Source organism: Hyla sarda, chromosome 5 (genome assembly GCF_029499605.1).
Source record: "Hyla sarda isolate aHylSar1 chromosome 5, aHylSar1.hap1, whole genome shotgun sequence".
Taxonomy (NCBI): domain Eukaryota; kingdom Metazoa; phylum Chordata; class Amphibia; order Anura; family Hylidae; genus Hyla; species Hyla sarda.
In genome coordinates, this window is record NC_079193.1 from 98,133,249 (window position 1) to 98,157,151 (window position 23,903).

The 23,903-nt window shown below is 44.3% G+C and overlaps 1 protein-coding gene across 2 annotated transcripts in view; it reads left to right on the forward strand.

Annotated features, from left to right (window-relative positions):
• The first annotated feature begins 1,230 nt into the window (after nt 1–1,230).
• Nucleotides 1,231–23,903, forward strand: part of LOC130273350 (ubiquitin-conjugating enzyme E2 E2) — a 263,263-nt gene continuing 240,590 nt past the window's right edge. The window contains exon 1 of one of the 2 annotated variants that reach the window (XM_056519972.1): nt 1,231–1,314. In XM_056519972.1, coding sequence (XP_056375947.1) covers nt 1,267–1,314 — 48 coding nt within the window. In that variant the 5' untranslated portion in view covers nt 1,231–1,266. Of the gene's footprint in view, nt 1,315–7,016; nt 7,035–23,903 lie in introns of those variants that run through there. The other variant, XM_056519974.1, reaches the window with a different exon arrangement.

The window sequence follows — 23,903 nt, forward strand, 5'->3', positions numbered from 1 at the left end:
ATGTTTGCGGAACAATATGAAATGCAACAGACCTGTATTAACACTACAGTCTACATACACGTAACTTCAACACGCTTTTTGACTGACAGAGATGACAGCACAGTGAGTACTGATGGTGTTTGCAGAACAATATGAAATGCATCAGAACTACAGGCTAGATACAGATCACGGCAATGGCTACTGTAGATGGTTGACGAACACTATTTAAAGGGGTTCTCCCATGGAAAACTTTTTTTTTAAATCAGAAAGTTAAACAGATTTGTAAATGACTTAATCTTAATCCTTCCAGTACTTTTTAGGGGCTATATACTACAGAAGAAATGCTTTTCTTTTTGGATTTCTCTAATGTCTTGACCACAGTGCTTTCTGCTGACCTCTGCTGTCCATTTTTGGAACTGTCCAGAGCAGGAGAAAATCCCCATAGCAAACATATGCTGCCCTGGACAGTTCCTAAAATGGACAGCAGAGGTCAGCAGAGAGCACTGTGGTCATGACATCAAGAGAAATCCAAAAAGAAAATAATTTCCTCTGTAGTATACAGCCCATAAAATGTATTAGAAGGATTAAGATTTTTTAGAAGTAATTTACAAATCTGTTTAACTTTCTGGCACCAGCTAATTAAAAAAAAAAAAAAAAAAAGTTTTCCACAGGAGAAACCCTTTAAGGGGTTAAATGAGAAACGGGATAACCCCTTTAAAGCAGATGGGCTACAGCAGCTAAGGACCACATAGGTGCCATTCCTGTCAGCTAAGAACAGAAAACCGAGGCTACAGTTTGCACAGGATCAACAAAATTGGACAATCAAATACTGGAAGAACATTGCCTGGCCCGATGGTCTTGTGATTCCATCATCTCCATATGGACCAAATGTTTCCAGCACCTTGTAGAAAGTATGACACAAATGTATCACCATACCTTATCCTCAGTGGCCATTTTCTTTGAGACCATGCAATTTTGGTAGTCATCTCAAAGTGTTTTCACTATATATATATATATATATATATATATATATATATATATTTTTTTTTTTTTTTTTTTTTAAACAATTATTAGTTAAGCTCTATTTAGATTATAAAGAATGGATATCATATATTCATCTGTACTGAGTTCTTGTTCACACTCTGGAAACCCTATTTGCCGCACGTAGCTCAATGCATCACCAGGCAGCCCTATCCTCCCCATCGCGCATGCGTCAGCAACTCTCGCGTCGCCAGTAATTACTGGAGAAGCGAGACTTGTCTGCGCACGCGCGGTTCGCTGCTGGGGATGCGCCGGGAAGTGTCGAGTCCCCAGCAGCGATCGGCGTTGAGCACGGTGAGTTCCCGAGAGGCGCTGGGACTTGTGGTCCTACCGCCCCCCCTCCGGAGCCTAGACGGCGGGACATTGCTGTAGACAGTGCCGTGGTGACCTACTGTGACGCGCTGAGTGTATTGTCATTGGCTTTCAGTGTGAGATCCATCAATGTCAGGCTGGACGGATCTGTGGAGTGGATCCCCCTTCTGTGTAGTTGTAGAATGCGGCCGGTGATCCGGGCTCCTGATCGGGGGGGGGCGCTGTGTTATGTAGATGGTGCTGATCTCCTCATAGATCTTCTCCGATCTCCACAACTCTCCTGTGTCCGAGTTGTCTGACTCTCCATCAGATCTACTGTGGGCTCCATCATCCATGCCGTGGGCTCCATCATCCTCTAGGGGTCACTTCCTCCAGCAGCTGCTTTGACTCCAGTGAGATGTGCTGCAGGCGGTCTCCCCTATAATCCTCACCTCCCATCCCTCTAGGCTGCAGACTATCTCACCATGATTATGTAATGCATTTCTATGGCTTGGGGTTCCTTATGGCATCCTCTCCAGGCCTATACAGACTGTATACACATGGTCCTCCGAGCATCCTTAGGCTAGCCCAGTGTTTCCCAACCAGGGTGCCTCCAGCTGTTGCAAAACTACTACTCCCAGCATGCCCAGACAGCCGAAGGCTGTCTGGGCATGCTGAGAGTTGTAGTTTTGCAACAGCTGGAGGCACCCTGGTTGGGAAACACTGGGCTAGGGCTATATAGAGACCTGTGTCTCGTGATAGAAAATCACATCAAGGAGGCACAACTTGATTATAGTTGCGGTTTGGCTGCAGTCGCACATAACTTGCATTGAAAGCAACGCTAGCACAGTTGCGTGTGACAGAAAATCTATCAAAGTCGGATTTTGCGTGACTGTCACGTCATAGTCACATCTCGCCAATCATTAGATGTGATGCCGCGTAACCCAAGGTGCCATGTAGCCTTATGGTGATTTCCCAAAAAAACAGGAGACACCACGTATAAAGAGGAATTAGGCTGAGTTCACACTGCAGAATTTCCTCTACTTCTCCATGCATAATACTCATGATGTCAATGGAAGTTTCTAATGCAGAAATTCGTTCGTGTGAACCCAGCTTAAGGGTACGTTCACACGCGCGGATTTTTTAGCGGGTTTTCCACTGCGTATTTGAAAGTGGACGGGCTCTTCTCGGCTGTCCGCGGCGGAATTTACGCTGCGGAAAATCCGCCACAGTCCCTACTGTCTTCAATGGGGCTTGCGGACGATTTTCGCAGTGTACATTCCGCCGCGGAAAATCGGCTGTGGACAGCCAAGAAGAGCCCGTCCACTTTCAAATACGCAGAGGAAAACCCGCGCGTGTGAACGTACCCTAAGGGTACGTTCACACGGTGGAATTTCTTTGTGAAATTCTGCTGTAATTTTCTGTCTGTTGATTCAAATAGGATTCCGCAGTCCCATTCAGACAGCAGAATTTCCGCATTCCGCAAAGATATAAGACAGTTTTATATTTTGAGGAATTCTGTGGCAGAATCCCATTGAAATCAGTGGGGCTTGAATTTCGGCGAAATTCTGTGTTTTGAGAACACAGAAATTCCGCCATTCCGTTCAGCATGCTTTGCTAAACATAATGTCTGCAGAATTGTGGAAATTCTGCAGTGTGAACACACCCTTACGCAAAGTTCTCTAAAGGTAAATGATCTGTCATTCCAGCCTATGACTGTGTTAGGCTATGTTCACACCGTGGAATATGTGGGCAGTGTCCGCACGGAAAACACGTCTAGACAATCTGTACGTGGTTGAGTCGGCGGCATTAGGACCGCTCGGAATTGTGCAGTCTTCGTAGACGCCAATGCATTTCCAAGCAGAATCTGTGAGAAACGTTAAACTGGTTTAATGTTCCTTTGGACGCCAGAATCGGGATTTCCACCATGTGCAAGGTGCAGCAGAATCCCCGAGCTGAATATTCCTGCAGAATTCTGCGCGGAAATTCCGCCATGTGAACTAAGCTTTAGTTTACATGGCTGAATTTCTGAGCAGAATTCTGCATTTAGGGCACATTTACACATTCATTTCAATGGGTCCACAGAAAATTCGTAATAGTGGCAGATTTGCAGAACGACTGTAGACCCATTGACCGGAATGGTAGCGAAACTCACAGATTTTCCTCAGTGCGTAACAGTCAGCAGATTTTATATGTGTAAACATACCCTAAGGCTAGGCATCATGCTTTTTTAAATAAGGAAAAGTCTATGGGAGGCAGAAAAATACCATCAAAAAGACAATGTGGGTTTAACATTGGCCAAAGGCTGTCCGGTCATGCTGGGAGTTGTAGTTTTGCAACAGCTGAAGGGCCACAGTTTGGAGACCACTACACATTTTTTGCCCTGGATTCTGCTAATAATTATTGGTTTAGGATGGATCATACACAATGTAAAGACTGTTGGCCAGATTTATTAAAGGGGTACTCTGCTGCCCTGCTTCCGGAGCTCCACTTCCCAGCGTCCGGAAGTTTATTGTTCCAAACGCTGTGTGCGGGCTTCCGTGTTCGGGGCTTCCCCTCGTGATGTCACGCCCGCCCCCTCAACGAAAGTCTATGGGCCCTGACGTCACGAGGGGCGGCCCTGAACACGGAAGCCCACACACAGCGTTCGGAACAATAAACTTCCGGACGCTGGGGAGCGGAGCTCTGGAAGCGGGGCAGCGGAGTACCCCTTTAAACTGTGAGAGAAAAACTGAGGTGATTTTTCCACAACAACCAATCACAGCTCAGCTTTCACTTTACCAGAGCTCGTTAGCTGAGCTGTGATTGGTTCCACTTTTTCTCTCACAGTTTGATAAATCTGGGCCTGTGAATTTCTTGTAAACCTTGTGGTGGAAATGAGGTTGTTTTAATCCCCTAAAATTTGGTGTAAGAACTATAAAGTCTCACGCCTATGCCTGGAGATCATATGGCTCTATTTTAGACCTCTATTCAGACGAATTTTCAGCTCTGTGGGCATGCTGGGAGTTGTAGTTTTGCAAAAGCTTGGAGGAATACAGGTTGGGGAACGATGATGTAGGAATGCTCCAGTGTTTCCCAACCAGGGTGGCTCCAGGTGTTGCAAAACTACAACTCCCAGCATGCCTGGACAGCCTTTGGCTGTCCAGGCATTCTGGGAGTTGTAGTTTTGCAACACCTGGAGGCACCCTGGTTGGGAAACACTGGAATGCTCTGCCACTGGTGCCTCTCTATTCAGTACCTTATTATGAAGATATTCTCAAGATTGCTCCTGTAAGAGTCTGTTCACATCACGCTATTCTATTTATAAATCCACTTATTTGTTTTATTAGTGGTGCGTACATCATACATAAAATTAAGGGTCACGAGTAGCGTATAAGCTGCGTATTTGCTGCTGCATGTTTGATGCTGCGTATTTCTATGCTAACAAAGTCTATGGGAGTAATAAGAAACACCCATAGACTTTGCTATCACTGAAATATGCAGCGGCGGCGTATGCGCTGTGTGACCCTACCCTAACAAAGGCAACATTTAAAAAAAAAAAAATGAAAATGAATGCAAGCTAATACAATCGAGCCCTATTAAAACAAACAACAAAAAAGAAAAAAAAAAAACAATTGACAGTTAATCTTTAAAAGCTTCCTGTTGTTTTATATATATATATATATATATATATATATATATATATATAAATATATAAAACTGACAATTAAACAGGATGCAAAAACATGATGTACAGCGCCATATGTAGCGGGATAGATGGCATTTTATGATTGATGGGGGGTCCCATTGATCCTGTGAAGGAAGAGGCGCAGTGTCTTAGGTTTAGCAATGTGATTCCCTCTCTGTCCGTTCCTGCACAGAGCTGCTGTTGCTTCACCTTCTCCCTGTTCCCGAGGTCTAGGGAGCTTTGGCTATATATCTGCATTTTCTACAAATAGTCCTGTGGGTGTGAACTTTATTTAAAATAAAAAAGGGGTCTGGATATGACGATGAATTGGGTTCTGTTCACACCTACAGATATACAACTAAATAGCAAAATCCATATATATTAGGAATACGAGTATAGCAACAACATAAAAACAGCAATGGAATCAAAGCAGCCTAGGCTAAATATAGAAAGCGCTAGTCCAATACTTCAGCGCGGGGAGAGGCAACCGTACCACGCTTAGCCAAGTTGGCTCTTGCACGTAACTTACCGAGCACGGTGCGTCCCCTCGCTGAAACTGACGATTGCGCAGGATCAACGTATTGAATTTAAAGTGGTACTCCGGCCCTAAGGCATCTTATCCCCTATCCATAGGATAGGGATAAGATGTCTGATCTTGGGGTCCCACAGCTGGGGACCCCTGCAATCTCTCATGCAGTACCCACCTGTCTCAGCTGCACGCAGTGCTGGAGGCTCAGTGTCTGTGTTGGAGTATCATGACGTCACGCCCCCTCCCATAGGCTTGCATTGAGGGGACGGGGCGTGACGTCACAAGGGGGTGGAGTCGTGACGTTATGATACTCTGGCCCCATGGTTGTGAGTCTTCAGACTCGGAGCCTCCAGCGCTGCGTGCAGCTGAGACAGGTGGCTGCTGCATGAGATATTGCAAGGGTCCACAGCGGCTAGGATTGGAAATAAGATGTCTTAAGGCCGGAGTACCCCTTTAATCTTTAAACTAACCACAGATCCTTTTTAGAGGCAGAGACTACGGAATCAGGGTCATTGCCCTTCATTCCTAGTAACAGAAAATGACTGATTGAGAGTTAGACGCCTACAAAGCGATGGTATATCCTAGCTATGTGACATGAGACTATCTATCTATGCCTGCCCCGGATCCTACCAGGAATCCTTACAAAACATACCCAGAATTATCCACATCTGGGGCACATTTGCATGAGCCTGGCTTTTTGAGGTTCATGGGATGTTTGGGAGGTATGTATTTGTGTTTGCTCTTTGATGCCCTGGATAGCCTGGCATGCTGATAAACCCATTCTGAGTCATCTCCATCATGGCACCTAAAAAAAAGGGAAGTCATAATGCAAGTAGGAACAGAGCCTAAGGGTACGTTCCCACCTGGCGTATACGCAGCGTATTTCATGCTGCGCAAAATCTGCAGCAGCAGCGGGAAATACGCTGCGTATCCATGGCTCACCATACACATAATGCTTTCCGGCAGCCCTGTGTGTGCAGTGAGTTTTGGAGGTGGGGCTGTGTGCCGGCGTGACACGCGGCTCCGCTTCCAAAACTCACTGCACACACAGGGCCGCCAGAAAGCCTTATGTGTATGGTGAGCGATGGATACGCACCGTATTTCCCACTGATGCTGCAGATTTTGCGCAGCATGAAATACGCTGCGTATACGCCAGGTGGGAACGTACCCTTAGGCTCTATTCCTACTTGCATTATGACTTCCCTTTTTTAAGGTGCCATGATGGAGATGACTCAGAATGGGTTTATCAGCATGCCAGGCTATCCGGGGCATCAAAGAGCAAACACAAATACATACCTCCTAAACATCCCATGAACCTCAAAGGGCCAGGCTCATGCAAATGTGGGCAACGTTGACCTGTTGCCCATAGCAGCTAATCAGATCGCTTCTTTCATTTTTCACAGGCCTTGTTAAGAATGAAAGAAGCGATCTGATTGGTTGCTATGGGCAACTGGGCAACTTTGCCTCTCCACAGGTTTTGATAAATCTCCCCCTTTGGGAGCACATTTCGGCTTCAGCAGGACGATGGTAGGGAAACCTACAGTTACTTACACATTGACAAACTATAAGCTGTAATAAGATTATGGTGGTCACTAGACTCTTTATAAATCTTTCAGAATAACTGGTCCTGTGTGTACATTGTTGGGTCCATCAGGTTTAGCATGTAGAGCAGTTGTCTTCAACCTGCGGACCTCCAGATGTTGCAAAACTACAACTCCCAGCATGCCCGGACAGCCGTTGGCTGTCCGGGCATGCTGGGAGTTGTAGTTTTGCAACATCTGGAGGTCCGCAGGTTGGAGACCAATGATGTAGAGGATTTGGCTGCATTGTTATTTTCATTTCTCCTCTAATGGAGGAGAACAATAGAAATAAAGGCGCAGATGTCACCATCCTTCAGTCAGCTGATAGGAAGAAAGGACCTTTTGGAGTTTCTCAGAATAAATATGTTCAGGAGCCTGATCAGAAGAGAAAAAAAAACATTTTACCATTATAACATATATATATATACATATATATATATATATATATATATATATATACGGGATGAGTATTTAACTCAGGGCGAGTTCACTACTCCTGGTGTGACAGAGCTTTCAAGTGGCCCTTGAAAGCTCCGTCACACCAGGAGTGGTGAACTCGCCCTGAGTTAAATACTCATCCCGTTTAGTTGGTCTAAGGCCCCTCATCTCAGCCAAGCCAGATTACCCTGCTCTGTACTGACGAGGGGCAAGAAACCCAAAACAGCTGTCTGCAGATGGGTCCCCTTTTTGCTTCTGGAGAGAGAGTTCTGGCTTGGCATTAATCCCGATTAGCTTTTTATATTCCGTAACTGGAGCTAAGCTGATACCAGGGAACATCGCCTGAAAAGGTGATGTAATGAGCTGATTTGCATATTCCCCTATATATATATATATATATATATATACATATATACATACAAAGTTTTTTTTATATTTATCTTATTTTTATTCTTTGCTAAAGTTAAAACTACAGTACTTACCACATTGCAAATTTCTAAAAACAGACCTATTTCTGGAGACCTTCCAGGCTAAAGCAGAAGCGGCTATTTTCCCCACTTGTTATTTTTAGGCATTCAGCGTTGGTGCAAGTGAATGTAAAGCATTGTTCTCTGTAAGCAGCCATAATCACTCTTTGGAAGTCCAGGAAAATGCCCTGCCCCCAGGGTCACCATGTTGTCTTACTAATCTCCTGTACTGAGAACCTCCTGGAATATGTATATATTAAAAGGAAAGATTTTCACGGAAAAATATAATAAAAAAGTCCACATACCTCCCCCGCTCCTTTGTCACTGTCAAGTCTTTTGGTCCCCACTTCAATCTTTTCCTTCTTCCGATGATATATTGTTCCCACTCAGCCGGTTACTGTGCAGAGTAAGCAGTTCCTGCCCACACTAAACAAAATCATTGTAAAGGGGAATAAGGCGACTGACTGCAACAGGGGCCAAAAGACTCAGCAGCCATGAGGGAGGGGGAGGTGAGTATGCAGGATTTTTTTTTTTTTATCTTCAATGCAGAGGGTAGTCATGTAACGAAAACATTTTTTCCCATAAACCCTTTAAACATTTGTGACTGATATTAGTAAGTTAATGTATTTTTTTTTAGGTTTAATATTCCTTTAAAGGGGTACTCCAGTGGAAAACAATTTTTTTCAGATCAACTGGTATCAGAAAGTTTGTAAATTACACCTCTGTCCATGTCAGGAATTGTCCAAACCTATCCTGCTCTGGACAGTTCCTGACATGGACAGAAGTGTCAGCAGAGAGCACTGTGGTCTGACAGAAAAGAAGTTCAAAAAGGAAATAACTTCCTGTGTAGCATATAGCAGCTGATAAGTACTGGAAGGATTAAGATTTTTAAATAGTAGTAATTTACAAATCTGTTTAACTTTCTGGCACCAGTTGATTTAAAAAAAAAAAAAAATGTTTTCCAGCGGAGGACCCCTTTTAAGGTGTAGCCAAAGCTGGATTTCACAAGAGATTCTTAGCCGTGGTTACTGACATGCTGCTTGGTTACGTAGGTTTTGATCACTGACCTGATAGCTGGCAGTAATAGTCAGGATAATGACCCTCTTTGACTATTACATGGAGAGCACATCCTACCGTGTAATCGTTTTTTTACATGCTGCGTACACACTTAATTTTTTTCTTTCGATCAGTGTAGATGATCTTTTGTTGTTTTTAGGCGAATGCAACTTTTATTTACCATTATTCAAAAAACTTGGCAGATCTTTTTAAACCAATTGTAGTCTTGTCAGATTAAATCCACTTGTGAAAACACTTTAAGTCCTAGGTATGTGCAAGGTTTTCTTCACTGCTATTTTGAGTCTTTTCATCCAATTGCGCTCTGTAGAGTGAGTCATTGTCTCGTGATTGCTCATTTATTACAGTCATTTGCAGCATCATATACCGTAGTCATGACTTTGTCACTATTTGATGTTTTGCTGATCACGTTGTAAATCAGTCTTATTTAACTCCTTAGAAATCCTTCATTTCTAAATGGTAGACAGATAAAACAGGAAAAAGCCGGTTTTGCGGAGGCGCTGCACAAGAACATGAAGCGAGGACTCGAGCAGCACAGGACAATGAAATGTTTTTATTGGTGTAATGGGGACAACGCGTTTCGGCATGAACTCATGCCTTCCTCAGGTCCATTTACAGTGCCCAAGAGAATGCTTGTTGTGGTACTGTAGAGCTGGGTAGAGGTCCTGTATGTGTCTGTGCTGCCGCCGGTCTGAGACCAGCATACAGGACCTCTACCCAGCTCTACAGTACCACAACAAGCATTCTCTTGGGCACTGTAAATGGACCTGAGGAAGGCATGAGTTCATGCCGAAACGCGTTGTCCCCATTACACCAATAAAAACATTTTATTGTCCTGTGCTGCTCGAGTCCTCGCTTCATGTTCTTGTGCAGCACCTCTGCAAAACCGGCTTTTTCCTGTTTTATATGTCTACCATTTCAATCGGCCCCCACTGCTGGGGTCCGATACCGGTAGGAGCGCAGCAGCCAACCTACGCCATCGACCCTACCCGTGTTTATCGCCGCACCAACCAACCAACACACAGTTTTACAAGGTGGGTATCTCTCTGTGGTGTGGTGAAGGGCGCACACCAGCAGATACCAGTCATCAGGGAGCGCCCCCTGTGTTTTTTATCCTTCTCCAAGCATCATTTCTAAATGTAGATTGTGCGCAGAAGGGATTTTGTAGATTCTTCCTAAATTCCAGATACATTTCTAGAATGTGCAGCTTGTGTGATTTCATCTGAATGACTATAATAGTGTAAATGCTTATTAATATATTCTAATGCAAACCAATACAGATGTCATGGACCAGGACTAAGTTTATATGAGTTTGAACATGTATTAAGCAAGATAACATGGCTTGAATTTTTTTTAATTTTTTATAATCTAGAAGCCAAAATTTTTCAAATGACCTGTAAGATTTGGGATCGGCAATGCCATAATGTAATAGCTTGGACAATTCCCTACGTGACAATACCAAATATGTGTATTTTATTTATTGCCGTAACTGTTTAAATATCACGTAAATATCACAGTTAAATGATGGGCATCAGATAGCAGCCGCTACCTACCGAGTATGACTTGGACCCAACTCCTGAGCCCGTGCCAGTACTTCATGGGTCGGGATGGGTAGAAAGGACTGACAAAAACCTAGGTGCCAGAACAAAATTCTCAGTGGCCATGGTGACCTGGCTCCTGGGATTTGTCGTGCCATCACATAACCAAAGGATAGTTTTATAGGGTTAATTGTATTTATTAGTATGTGAAATTGTTCCAAATAGCGGTTTCCAAATTAGTGGATTGATGTTTTATTCATTCTGTTCAGCTCTAAGAATGTTCCAGTATATTACATATGCAGGGACGTAAGGAATTATGGATTTCCATCTGCTGTCCTGTAAATCTCAGGAGGTACTGCTTATACTCGTAATATCAGTGTGCTCCAGGCTTATGGCGCTTCCGCACATGTTTGATGCCGTCAAGGAAAGTAAGCCATTGTCATTTCTCTGGAAACTGCTTATTTTCTTGAGGATAATAAAAATAATATTTATATAGCGGCAACAAATTCTGCAGCATTTTATAATAATTGAGGGTAGAAATAGAGACAGATATTAGACATTAAGGAGTGAGGGCCCTGTTTGCGAGAGTTTACAATCTATGAGAACAAAAGCATTGGCCAGTTAAGTTTAAAGGGGTACTCCGCACCCCTAGACATCGTATCCCCTATCCATAGAATAGGGGATAAGATGTCAGATCGCCGGGGTCCCGCTGCTGGGGGCCCCCAGGATCTTGGCTGCTGCACCCACCTGTAGTGCTTCCACCTCACACTGGCAACGCTGGAGGCTTTGGAGCCTGACCACAATGGCGGACGAGCGTGACGTCACGACTCCGCCCCGTGTGACGTCACGGGAGGGGGGCGTAACGGACCTCCCATAGACTTGCTTTGAGGGGGCTGGGCGTGATGTCACCCGGGGCGGAGTCGTGACGTCACGCTCGTCCGCCATTGTGGTCGGGCTCCGAAGCCTCCAACGTTGCCAGTGTGAGGTGGAAGCCCTATAGGTGGGTGCAGCAGCCGAGATCCCGGGGGCCCACAGCAGCGGGACCCCGGCGATCTGACATCTTATCCCCTAATCTTTGGATAGAGGATAAGATGTCTAGGGGTGCAGAGTACCCCTTTAAGGCCATGTTCACACAGCCTAAAATGTGCGGAATGGAAAATACATGCGGACATGCCGCACATTTGAAAGTCCAGCAGGCGCTAACACCGCTCCAAAATACGCTGTCAATTAGACAGCAATGGATTTTCAAACAAGGTCTGCAGAAAGAATAAACAAGTCTATTCTTTCTGCAGATGCGGGATTTAGGACTTCCACGGCAGAAACTCCACCATGTGAACAGTGCAGCAGAACCCCATTGAAATCAATGGAACTCTACTGCAGCAGAATGTTTGTGTGGAATATTCCTGCAGACTTTCACACAGACATTCCGCCGTATTAACATACCATACGTACTTCAACTCTAGCATGCTCGACAGCCTTTGGCCAAAAAGGGCTGTGTCCTTAAAGGGGTACTCCGGTGGAAAACTTTTTTTTTAAATCAACTGGTGCCAAAAAGTTAAACAGATTTGTAAATGACTTCTATTAAAAAAATCTTAATCCTTCTAGTACTTATTAGCTGCTGAATACTACAGAGGAAATTATTTTCTTTTTGGAACACAGAAAATCACTGCTGACATCATGAGCACAGTGCTCTCTGCTGACATCTCTGACCATTTTAGGAAATGTCCAGAGCAGCATATGTTTGCCATGGGGATTTTCTTCTACTCTGGACAGTTCTTAAAATGGACAGAGATGTCAGCAGAGAGCACTGTGGTCATGATGTCAGCAGAGAGCTCTGCGTTACAAAAATATAAAAGTATGAAGCCATGGGTATCATTTTAATCGTATTGACCCACAGAATAAAGAACACATGTCATTTTTACCGTACAGTGTACAGTGTGAAAACAAAACCCTCCAAAATGTGCAAAATTGGGGTTTTCATTTAAATTTCCTCCCTAAAAAAATTATTTATTATTATTTTTTGGGGGTTCGCCGTTCATTTTATGGTAAAATGAGAGGTTTCATTACAAAGTACATTTGGTCGCGCAAAAAGCAAGCCCTTATATGGGTCTGTATATGGAAATATAAAAGAGTTATGGATTTTAGAAGGCGAGGGGGGGGGGGGGGGGAACAGAAACGCAAAAATAAAATTGGCCTGGTCCTTAAGGTGAAAATGGGCTTGGTCCTTACGGGGTTAAAGGGGTATTTCATCGCCCCAGCGTCCGGAACATTTTGTTCTGAAAGTAGGGCGCGGACTGCGCCCCCTCCCATAGACTTGCATTGAGGGGGTGTGGCGTGACATCTCGACGCCCGCACCCAGCATTTGAAACAAAATGTTCCGGACGAACACCTTTAATAGATGGGATGAGTCTCTTTAAATTCCATAGATATTTGTAAATACCGTTTGTTTTCCTTATTGAACTATAACTGACGATGACGTCTTCACATATGAAGTCAGTTACTTGGTAACCGTCCAGCTCGTGAGGCATGGAGCGGAGATCTGTTCACTGCCTTAGCCTTATGACTCGAAGAAAGTACCAGAAATCCTAAGATTAGTCGTGATAAGGGAACTAGGAGTATGGATTTATTTAGGACTAGCTTTATGTTTTTATGACTGTGCGCAATTTTAATGGCTGTTAATATAAACCTTCCTGTAATGAGCTGAGAACCTACCTCCCCCCCCCTCCCCGATTCATCTCCGAAGGACATCAGAAGTACATCATGTATTTTTAGATAAAGAGAGACCTGTGTTATAAAGCGGTGGCTCTTACTTAGTGATCCTTCTACATAAAAGGTGGTAATCTATCATTAATAATACATCAGTAATGCCTCACTTCACCACATGTCAAGTCATTATATTGCTCTAAGAGCAACTTTTCGGATATTACCGTTTAGGAACAGTCCGTAAAATATCTTATAAATCACTCGTCTATCATTAGGCTGCTGTTATCACATTTGTCATAGCAAATTGGTTTGAAGAATTACATTTTGCAGTACGGACTGTTTAAAGAAATTCTACCATTTTTTTTTATTTTTTTTTTAGCTTTTATAAAAATGTGATATATGATAAAAAAAAAAAAAAAGGATCAGATAAAACTATATACAGTGGTCCCTCAACATACGATGGTAATCCGTTCCAAACGGACCATTGTTTGTTGAAATCATCGCATGGGGATGAGGGATCCGTGCAATGTAAAGTATAGGACAGTGGTCTACAACCTGCGGACCTCCAGATGTTGCAAAACTACAACACCCAGCATGCCCGGACAGCCAACGGCTGTCCGGGCATGCTGGGTGTTGTAGTTTTGCAACATCTGGAGGTCCGCAAGTTGTAGACCACTGGTAGACGAAGTTGTACTCACCTGTCCCCGCCGCTCCGGACCGTCACCGCTCGTCACCACTGCCGGGGATGTCGCCATCCATCGCTGTCCCCAGCGCTCCGGCAAGGCCTCTGCTTCCCCGGCATCCGTGCTCTCCTTCGCCGCCATCACGTCGCTACGCACGCCGCTACGCACGCCGCTCCTATTGGATGACGGGACGGCGTGCGCAGTGACGTGATGACGTCGATGGAGAGCGCTGACGATGAAGAGGATCCCGAAGAGGATGCGCCGGAGCCCCGAGGACAGGTGAGTGATGACTTTCACCGGAGCTCACGGGGCACCGTAAACGGCCTTCTGGTGGCAGCTGAAGCAGTCAGCGCTGCCGGATAGCCGTTTATGCGATGGCCCCGACAAAAAAGCATCATATGTTGATGCTGCCTTCAACATGCGATGGCCTCTGAGATGCCATCGCATGTTGAAATGATCGTATGTCGGGGACATCGTAGGTCGAGGGGTCACTTTATAAAATCTATAGTGGAAAATGCATTGTCTTCTATGGAGATGACGTATTTCCGGTGCCCTCTGTCTTCAAAGTTTTCCAAGAGGAAATTCTGCAAAAATTTGTTATGTGAACGTACCTTAAAGGGAACCAATCATCAAATTTTACCCTATATAACGCTTGGCAAAGCGTTATATAGGGTAAAATCTTTATTTTCCCCATTCCCGGGGGATGCTCCTGCCCCCAGGGATGGTGAAGATATGAAATTATTAACTAGTCACCGCCACCGCCGTAAGTAGTCACCTGGGCGGGGAGCTCTTCTCACCTACTACCGTTCTTCGGCCGGGAGCGACGCCCCCTCCGCTTGATTGACGGGCAGCGTCATCGCTCTGCTCCGTCTGTTCAGTGAGCGGAACAATGACGCGGCCCATCAATCAAGCGGAGGGGGCGTCGCTCCCGGCCGAAGAACGGAAGTAGATGAGAAGAGCTCCCCGCCCAGGTGACTACTTACGGCCGTGACGGTGACTAGTTTATAACTTCATATCTTCACCATCCCTGGGGCAGGAGCGTCCCCCAGGAATGGTGAAAATAAAGATTTTACCCTATATAACGCTTTGCCAAGCGTTATATAGGGTAAAATCTGATGATTGATTCCCTTTAAATGAAATTGAGGACATGAGTTTTCAAAGTGGAAATTCTGCTTTCCAGATTCTGCAAAAAAAAAACCATTGAACCTGTCAGTGTCAAGAGCATTTGTGGAATTCTGGGCGAAATCCCATTTAAGTCAATGGGGCTTTGAATTTCGGGAGAATTCTTTGTTTTTAGGACACAGAAATTCTGCAGGAATACTGCTCAAATACTGCAAAAATTCTGTAGCAAGCTTTGCAGAACAGAATTTCAACGGAATAGCAGAATTTCTGCCGTGTGAACATAGCTTAATAGGAACCTGTTAGGTTCCTGAGACCTCGCTCATTGGCCCCAGGACCTGACAGATCAGAAGAACAGTGGGGGAGATTTATCATTAGCTTCCTGACATTTTATTGGCTGAATTTTTGGGCAAAATGTTTGCCAGCTTTGCACAATTTCAAAATAGACAACTTTGGCAAAAGTGACTGTGAAATGCAGTGCTTCGTTCTTGACCATACAATGGACGAGACTTATGAGATTCATCAAGGGATTTAGAGTTTTTTTTTGCTTACAAAAGTCGTACAAAAAGTCGCACGTGCTCGTAAGCAACTTTTTGTGCGACTTTTGTGGGTAAGCAAAAAATACCAGTCAGCCCAACCTAAGCAAGTTTTTCACTTTGCAGTGGTTGGGAATTTATCAAGTGTGAAAGTCGCAAACACCCTTCAAAAAGTTGCAAGTGTAGGCAAGGTCAGACCTGGCTTACAAACTTACTTTTGACAGCACTTTTAAAAAGTCCCACAAAAAGTCGCAGGTGCGACTTTTTGTGTGACTTTTTTCGTACCTCCGCTCCGCGGCACCCACTCACAGCTATCACCCGCCCGCAAGCTGTTGGGACTCCAATTCTTAGCATGTCCTTACTGTAAGGGCATGCTGGGAGATGTAGTCCTGTAATAGCTTGCGGTGCGAGTGATTTCGCTTATTGGATGTGGAGCCTCTCACCAAGAACCTGCGTGCACCATTTCTGATTTTTTTTCTTTGTGGGCTGCTCTTCTTGGAATTATCAGGTTCCCATAGAGTTATGGTCTCAGCATGCCATAGTTTTAACATACAATGGTCATCCTGGAACCAGTTAACATTGTAACTTGAGGGTCCACTGTATATTGCTGAGCTCGGTAGTTCTCTCTATGTACCAGCATGCACATCTTGTGGGAAATCCAGCTGGGGATTGCAAGTGAGTGAAAGAGGGGGAAGATGCGAGAGGTATAGACAGACACACACGTGGCTGCAAGATGTAGTCAGTGTTATATCTTACCTCACTGCTGGTTTTACAGCTCACACTGTTTAGTATTGCTCTATAAAGTCCTCCAAGCTTCTGTAGCTTCTAAGTGTGTGTAATAGAAACATAAGGAAATGGAATCGCCTCTTCTGTGTGTGTGCAATGAATGAAAGACATCACAGAGCAGTGTTTACCAACCAGGGTGCCGCCAGCTGTTTCAAAACTACAACTCCCAACCTGCTCGTACAGCCAGTGACTGTTCAGGCATGATGGGAGTTGTAGTTTTGGAATTGCTCAAGGCACACTGCTTGGGAAACACTGACATACACACAGGGATATGCAGCTATATTGTTACCTGTCGTTATTGAAAACAGTGTCGGAGACCTTCTCTGCAGTATTAACGTATCCATATAATAAGGAGTGACAAGCTAATGACTGGACGTCTAACTACTGGGACCCCCACCGATCCCCCATATGTACAAAATGCACCACCAGCCCTTTATTATGTATATGGGGCGCCTCAACATTGCAGGCAGCTTATCAGGGGATCAGATGGAGTTATTGGGAGGAATAGCTGTCTGTGTAATATAGAGATCTTCAAACTGTGGCCCTCCAGATGTTGTAAAACTATAACTCCCAGCATGCTCAGATAGCCAAAGGCAGAATCCCGTTTAATTGGCAGGGCCTGAGCGGACAAAAAATATACTACAAGTGTTAACTTTTTGTCTGGTCAGATCCTACCAAATAAATGGAAACCAGACGGACCCCATTAAAGTCAATGTGACGGTATCAGTTGTGCAATAGACAGTCCGGCTCTGTTTTCTGATCCCGATCAGAGTCTGTGATGGAGCCTCCAACAAGACCTTAGGGTATATTCACACGAGCGGATTTTCGCAGCATATTTCGCTGCGGATCTGCTGGTGAAGGCCCGCTCTATGCTGTCTTTACATGTGCCTGCTCATAGTGGCAATACGCCGCTACGAGCAGACACACTGCGAAGTGCGAGTCGCAGTATACTCACACATCGCGGGAGCTCTCTGCCTAGTTTAGAGCAGGGAGAGTGGCCGCAATGTGCGAGTACACTGCGCACATTGCTGCAGTGTGTCTGCTTGTCGTGGCGTATTGCCGCTACAAGCAGGCACATGTAAAGACAGCATAGAGCGGGCCTTCACCAGCGGAACTGCAGCGTCAATTACGCTGTAAATCCGCTCGTGTGAATGTACCCTTACAGAGTAGTTAGGGTGTGTTCACATGATGGATTTTCCTTGCGGAATTCCACATTCGAATTCTGCACAGATTTCGCAGCAGCAGAGTCCCATTGATATGAATGGGATTCTGTTACATTGTTCACACAGCAGAATCTGGCGCAGAAATTTACATTCTGGTTTCCTCAGAAAGAATAGACCGGTCTATTCTTTCTGCTGAGTCCGCATGGAAATGCACTGCTTTCTATGAGGTGGCACATTTCCTAGCGGTCCTAGCGCCAGCATGTTCTGCCGACGCTCTGCTGTCAGGGCAATATCATTCGCCCGCCTGAACATAGCCTTAGTGTAGTTGTAAACAGCACAAAACAGTGGTGGTGGCTGCACGAGTGCAGGAAAGAGCTCCCTGAAAACATCGGTCCTGTAGGAAAGCGACAGTGTCAGACAAACACTTTGTTCTCATTAGTCTGGGTAACATAATGTCACATTGCATCTATAATACTTTTTCCAAACTGTTAAACTTTATATCCACTATCTAAATTCTTTACTAACTTCCATAACTTGCTTTCCTTAGCGATCCACACCTTGCTTTAAAGTTATATTACCCAGAAACATTGTAATGAGGTTCTTTAGGATGCAGTAGAACAACGCTGTTGTAAACTGTAAGTGTGTCAAATAAAATATCCGCCATACTGCTTTATTTTTTGTTCTAGACCTAATGATTTATACCTCTTGATAGAATGTGTGGTTTATATTAAATACCACAAAGCAGCAAATCTCTTCCTAAAACGCGCTTCCTGTATAAGGCCAATATTCCATTATCCGTTCTATTTGCATGAGCAGAAATGTGTTTTTATAAACCCTTCATGTTATAGTAACTTATTATGTCTGTATCTTTTGAGAGCGTTAGTTTTTATTTGCTTATGTTATTTTACGACACAACTCCAATGATGTGTGACTTGCAGGAAATAAAATCTTAACAGTTTCAAAGAGAACAGTTAAACCAGAGGATCGCCAAAATAGAAAATAAAAACATCTTAAAGTTTATCTCAGAGCAGACATTAGGAGCCATTACTTCATGTGTTATAAAGCTCTGAATGTCAGGATGAGGTTTACAGTTATTTTAAAGGAATACTCCAGGATAGAGAAATGTATCCCCTATCCTAAGAATAGGGATAAGTGTCAGATCGCGAGGGGTCCCACTGCTGAGACGCCCCATGATGCCGCGGATCTCCTCCTGAATGGGGTGTGTACTGTTGACCACTGCACGAAGCGTTGGCCGTCATGCCCCTTGAATGCATCTCTATGGGAGAGCCGGAGCGCAGCACTCTGGTATCTCCAGCCCTCCCTTAGAGCTACACGGAGGGGGGTGTTGGCCACAGCTTCGTGCAGTGGTCGAGATTTTTCTATCCGGTGGTACCACTTTAAGGTTGAGAAGTTGGTCTAGTTTGTTTCTTATCCTCTTTAGTAGAGCAGATATGTCCTGATATAAAAAGAGGCAAATTTCAGGACTTCTCAGTGCCTACACTGGATTTTTACTTGATAAACAGAAGTCAAAGCACTAGGGTTAGGTAAGTAGTTGTCTGGAGCACAGAAGAGCTGAACAAGGAGTACTGTAAGGATACGGTGCCACATAGCGTAGCGCAGCATATTTTGCTGCATATCTGCTGCGCATTTTCCTTCCCATTGAGATCAAAATCAGCTACAGAAAATACGCAGCAAAATACATTGTATATGCTACATGGGACCGTTCTCTAAGGGTACGGTCCCATGTAGCGTGTACGCAGCGTATGCTGCTGCGTATCTGTTGCTGCGTATTTTCCTTCCCATTGAGATCAATGTCTAGCATAATCAGCTGCAGAAATGACGCCGCGTATACGCTACATGGGACCATGCAGAATAATCCTGGTGACTGATTTACAGTACTTTAACGGTGCGTTAAAAAACATTCGACATATTCAGTGGAAATGCATTGCCATCTATGAGATGGCACATTTCTGAGCAGCCCTACCACTGATATTTTCTGCCTGAACTCCGCTGTCTGTGGAATGTCCGCAAGGAAATTTTCCATGCTGACATTTTATTGTGTGAACATACCCTTATTGTGTACATTGGTCCCTCAAGTTACAATATTAATTGGTTCCAGGATGACCATTGTATGTTGAGACCAGAACTCTATGAAAACCTGCTAATTGGTTCTGAAGCCCCAAAATGTCATCCAAAAATAGGAAAACGTGAGGATTAAAGAAAAATAAGTAGATAACTAATATATATAAAGCAAATCCTTACATATAAAGGTAAGAAAGATCTGCTGGGAGCTGGGTAAATCACTGTCTATGTCAGCGTTTCCCAACCAGGGTGCCTCCAGCTGTTGCAAAACTACAACTCCCAGCATGCCCGGACAGCCAAAGGCTGTCCGGGCATGCTGGGAGTTGTAGTTTTGCAACAGCTGGAGGCACCCTGGTTGGGAAACGCTGGTCTATGTAGAGGGCAGGAGCTTCTTCAGGGTCCTGTACAGTACACGCAATGTCCTAAAAATTTAAAATGGAGCCGCCCTCACCTGGTGTCCCAAGGAGCAGCTAACTGTGGCACAGGTAAAGAGTACAGACGATGTAATACCTCCCTATACTGTAGGGGGCGCTACCAGACACCAGTCAGTGCATGCACATACAGGGGTTTTACCAATGAACGCCCACTCTGATTGGTCGGTTCTTTCAGCCATTGACATGTCTCAGAGCTCTGGACTGTCCGTACATTGTATGTTGAGTCTGGTTTCAACTTACAATGGTCCAGAATAGACCATTGTGTGTTGAAACTATTGTATGTTGAGGCCATTGTAAGTTGAGGGATCACTGTATTCATATATACAGTATCCTGCATATTTGATGGGCAGGATTTTAAGCTGCAGATATTAATCTAAACTAATCTGCATCTTCAAGTCCTGCGCATCAAATATACCCAGGATACTGTACGTGTGAATAGACCCTAAAGGTGACTTATCGTCTCTACTGACATATCTATATGTCTTTGCATTGTGCTGTTCCTCTGTTATTCCTCATGGAAAACTTTGAATAAATTAAAGGGGTATTCCAGGAAAAAAAACTTTTTTTTTTTTTATATGAACTGGCTCCAGAAAGTTAAACAGATTTGTAAATTACTTCTATTGAAAAATCGTATTCCTTCCAGTAGTTATCAGCTGCTGAAGTTGTTCTTTTCTGTCTGACAACAGTGCTCTCTGCTGACACCTCTGCCTGTCTCGGGAATTGTCCAGAGCAGGAGTGGTTTCCTATGGGGATTTGCTCCTACTTTGGAAATTTCCGGAGACAGACAGAGATGTCATCAGAGAGCACTGCTGTCAGACAGAAAAGAACAACTCAGCTTCAGCAGCTGATAACTACTGGAAGGATTTAGATTTTTTTGATAGAAGTAATTTACAAATCGGTTTAACTTTCTGGAGCCAGTTGATATAAAACAGTTTTTTCTGGGAATACCCCTTTAACCCCTTTCTGAGGGTATGTCCTTTTAGCAGGTATATTCCCCACAACATGACAGCATCACACTGCATGGTTACATACTCCTCTGACAAGTGAAATGTCCACTGCTCAAAAAAATAAAGGGAACACTTAAACAACACAATGTAACTCCATATCAATCACACTTCTGAGAAATCACACTGTCCACTCAGGAAGCAACACTGATTGACAATCAATTTCACATGCTGTTGTGCAAATGGAACAGACAACCAGTGGAAATTAAAGGCAATTATCAAGACAACACCAATAAAGGAGTGGTTCTGCAGGTGGTGACCACAGACAACTTCTCAGTTCCTATGCTTTCTGGCTGATGTTTTGGTCACTTTTGAATGCTGGCAGTGCTTTCACTCTAGTGGTAGCATGAGATGGAATCTACAACCCACACAAGTGGCTCAGGTAGTGCAGCTCATCAAGGATGGCACACCAATGCGAGCTGTGGCAAGAAGGTTTGCTGTGTCTGTCAGCGTAGTGTCCAAAGCGTGGAGGCGCTACCAGGAGACAGGCCAGTACTTCAGGAGACGTGGAGGAGGCAATAAGAGGGCAACAACCCAGTAGCAGTACCGCTACCTCCACCTTTATGCCAGAAGGAGCAGGAGGAGCACTGCCAGAGGCCTGCAAAATGATCTCCAGCAGGCCACAAATGTGCATGTGTCCACTCATGAGGGGGGTATGAGGGCCCGACGTCCACAGGTGGGGGGTTGTGCTTACATCCCAACACTGTGCACGATGTTTAACATTTGCCAGAGAACACCAAGATTGGCAAATTCGCCACTTGCGCCCTGCGCTCTTTACAGGTGAAAGCAGGTTCACACTGAGCACATGTGACAGAGTCTGGAGACGCAGTGGAGAACATTCTGCTGCCTGCAACATCCTCCAGCATGACCAGTTTGGCGGTGGGTCAGTAATGGTGTTGGGTGGCATTTCTTTGGGGGGCTGCACAGCCCTCCATGTGCTTGCCAGAGGTAGCCTGACTGCCATTAGGTACCGAGATGAGATCCTAAGACCCCTTGTGAGACCATATGCTGGTGCGGTTGGTCCTGGGTTCCTCCTAATGCAGGAATGTGGCTGAAGTGTGTCAGCAGTTCCTTCAAGAGGAAGGCATTGATGCTATGGCCTGGCCCGCTTTTCCCCAGACCTTAATCCGATTGGGCACATCTGGGACATCATGTCTTGCTGCATCCACCAACGCCATGTTGCACCACAGACTGTCCAGTAGTTGGCGGATGCTTTAGTCCAGGACTGGGAGGACATCCCTCAGGAGACCATCCGCCACCTCATCAGGATCATGCCCAGGTGTAGGGAGGTCATACGGGCACGTGTAGGCCACACACACTACTGAGCCTCATTTTGACTTGTTTTAAGGACATTACATCAAAGTTGGATCAGCCTGTAGTGTGGTTTTCCACTTTGATTTTGAGTGTGACTCCATATCCAGACCTCAATGGGTTGATAAATTTGATTTCCATTGATACTTTTTGTGTGATTTTGTTGTCAGCACATTCAACTAGGTGAAGATATTTCATATGATTAGTTCATTCATTCAGATATTAGTGTTCCCTTTATTTTCTTGAGCAGTGTATGTCCACTTATTGATAAATATTCAGGAGAAATGACAATGGAATGTAAAGTTATGGCTTACCAAATGTTATATTGACAAAAAAATGTTTGGTCTATATTCTCACAGCATATTTTTCCAGACAGGGAAATGTATGCCACAAAATACGATCTAGAAATTCCAAGGGGAGGATCAGATTTCTGCAGTGTATATTGACGCTTTCAATGAACCACATTTCAATAGATCTTGTGTTGGGATACAAGTGGTCTAAAGGAGTTGTGGTCTGACACATAGCAGAGTTGTAGAATCTAGTAGGAGAGCTATATATGATGTAATAGTCTGTCATACTGAGCTCTGTATTGTAGTGTAATAGTCTGTCATACTGAGCTCCGTATTGTAGTGTAATAGTCTGTCATACTGAGCTCTGTATTGTAGTGTAATAGTCTGTCATACTGAGCCCCGTATTGTAGTGTAATAGTCTGTCATACTGAGCCCCGTATTGTAGTGTAATAGTCTGTCATACTGAGCTCCGTATTGTAGTGTAATAGTCTGTCATACTGAGCTCCGTATTGTAGTGTAATAGTCTGTCATACTGAGCTCTGTATTGTAGTGTAATAGTCTGTCATACTGAGCTCTGTATTGTAGTGTAATAGTCTGTCATACTGAGCTCTGTATTGTAGTGTAATAGTTTGTCATACTGAGCTCCGTATTGTACTGTAATAGTCTGTCATACTGAGCCCCGTATTGTAGAGTAATAATCTGTCATACTGACCTCCTTATTGTAGTGTAATAGTCTGTCATACTGAGCTCTGTATTGTAGTGTAATAGTCTGTCATACTGAGCCCCGTATTGTAGTGTAATAGTCTGTCATACTGAGCTCCCTATTGTAGTGTAATAGTCTGTCATACTGAGCTCCGTATTGTAGTGTAATAGTCTATTATACTGACCCCCTGTATTGTAGTGTAATAGTCTGTCATACTGAGCTCCATATTGTAGTGTAATAGTCTGTCATACTGAGACCCGTATTGTAGTGTAATAGTCTGTCATACTGAGCCCCGTATTGTAGTGTAATAGTCTGTCATACTGAGCTCTGTATTGTAGTGTAATAGTTTGTCATACTGAGCTCCGTATTGTAGTGTAATAGTCTGTCATACTGAGCCCCGTATTGTAGAGTAATAATCTGTCATACTGACCTCCTTATTGTAGTGTAATAGTCTGTCATACTGAGCTCTGTATTGTAGTATAATA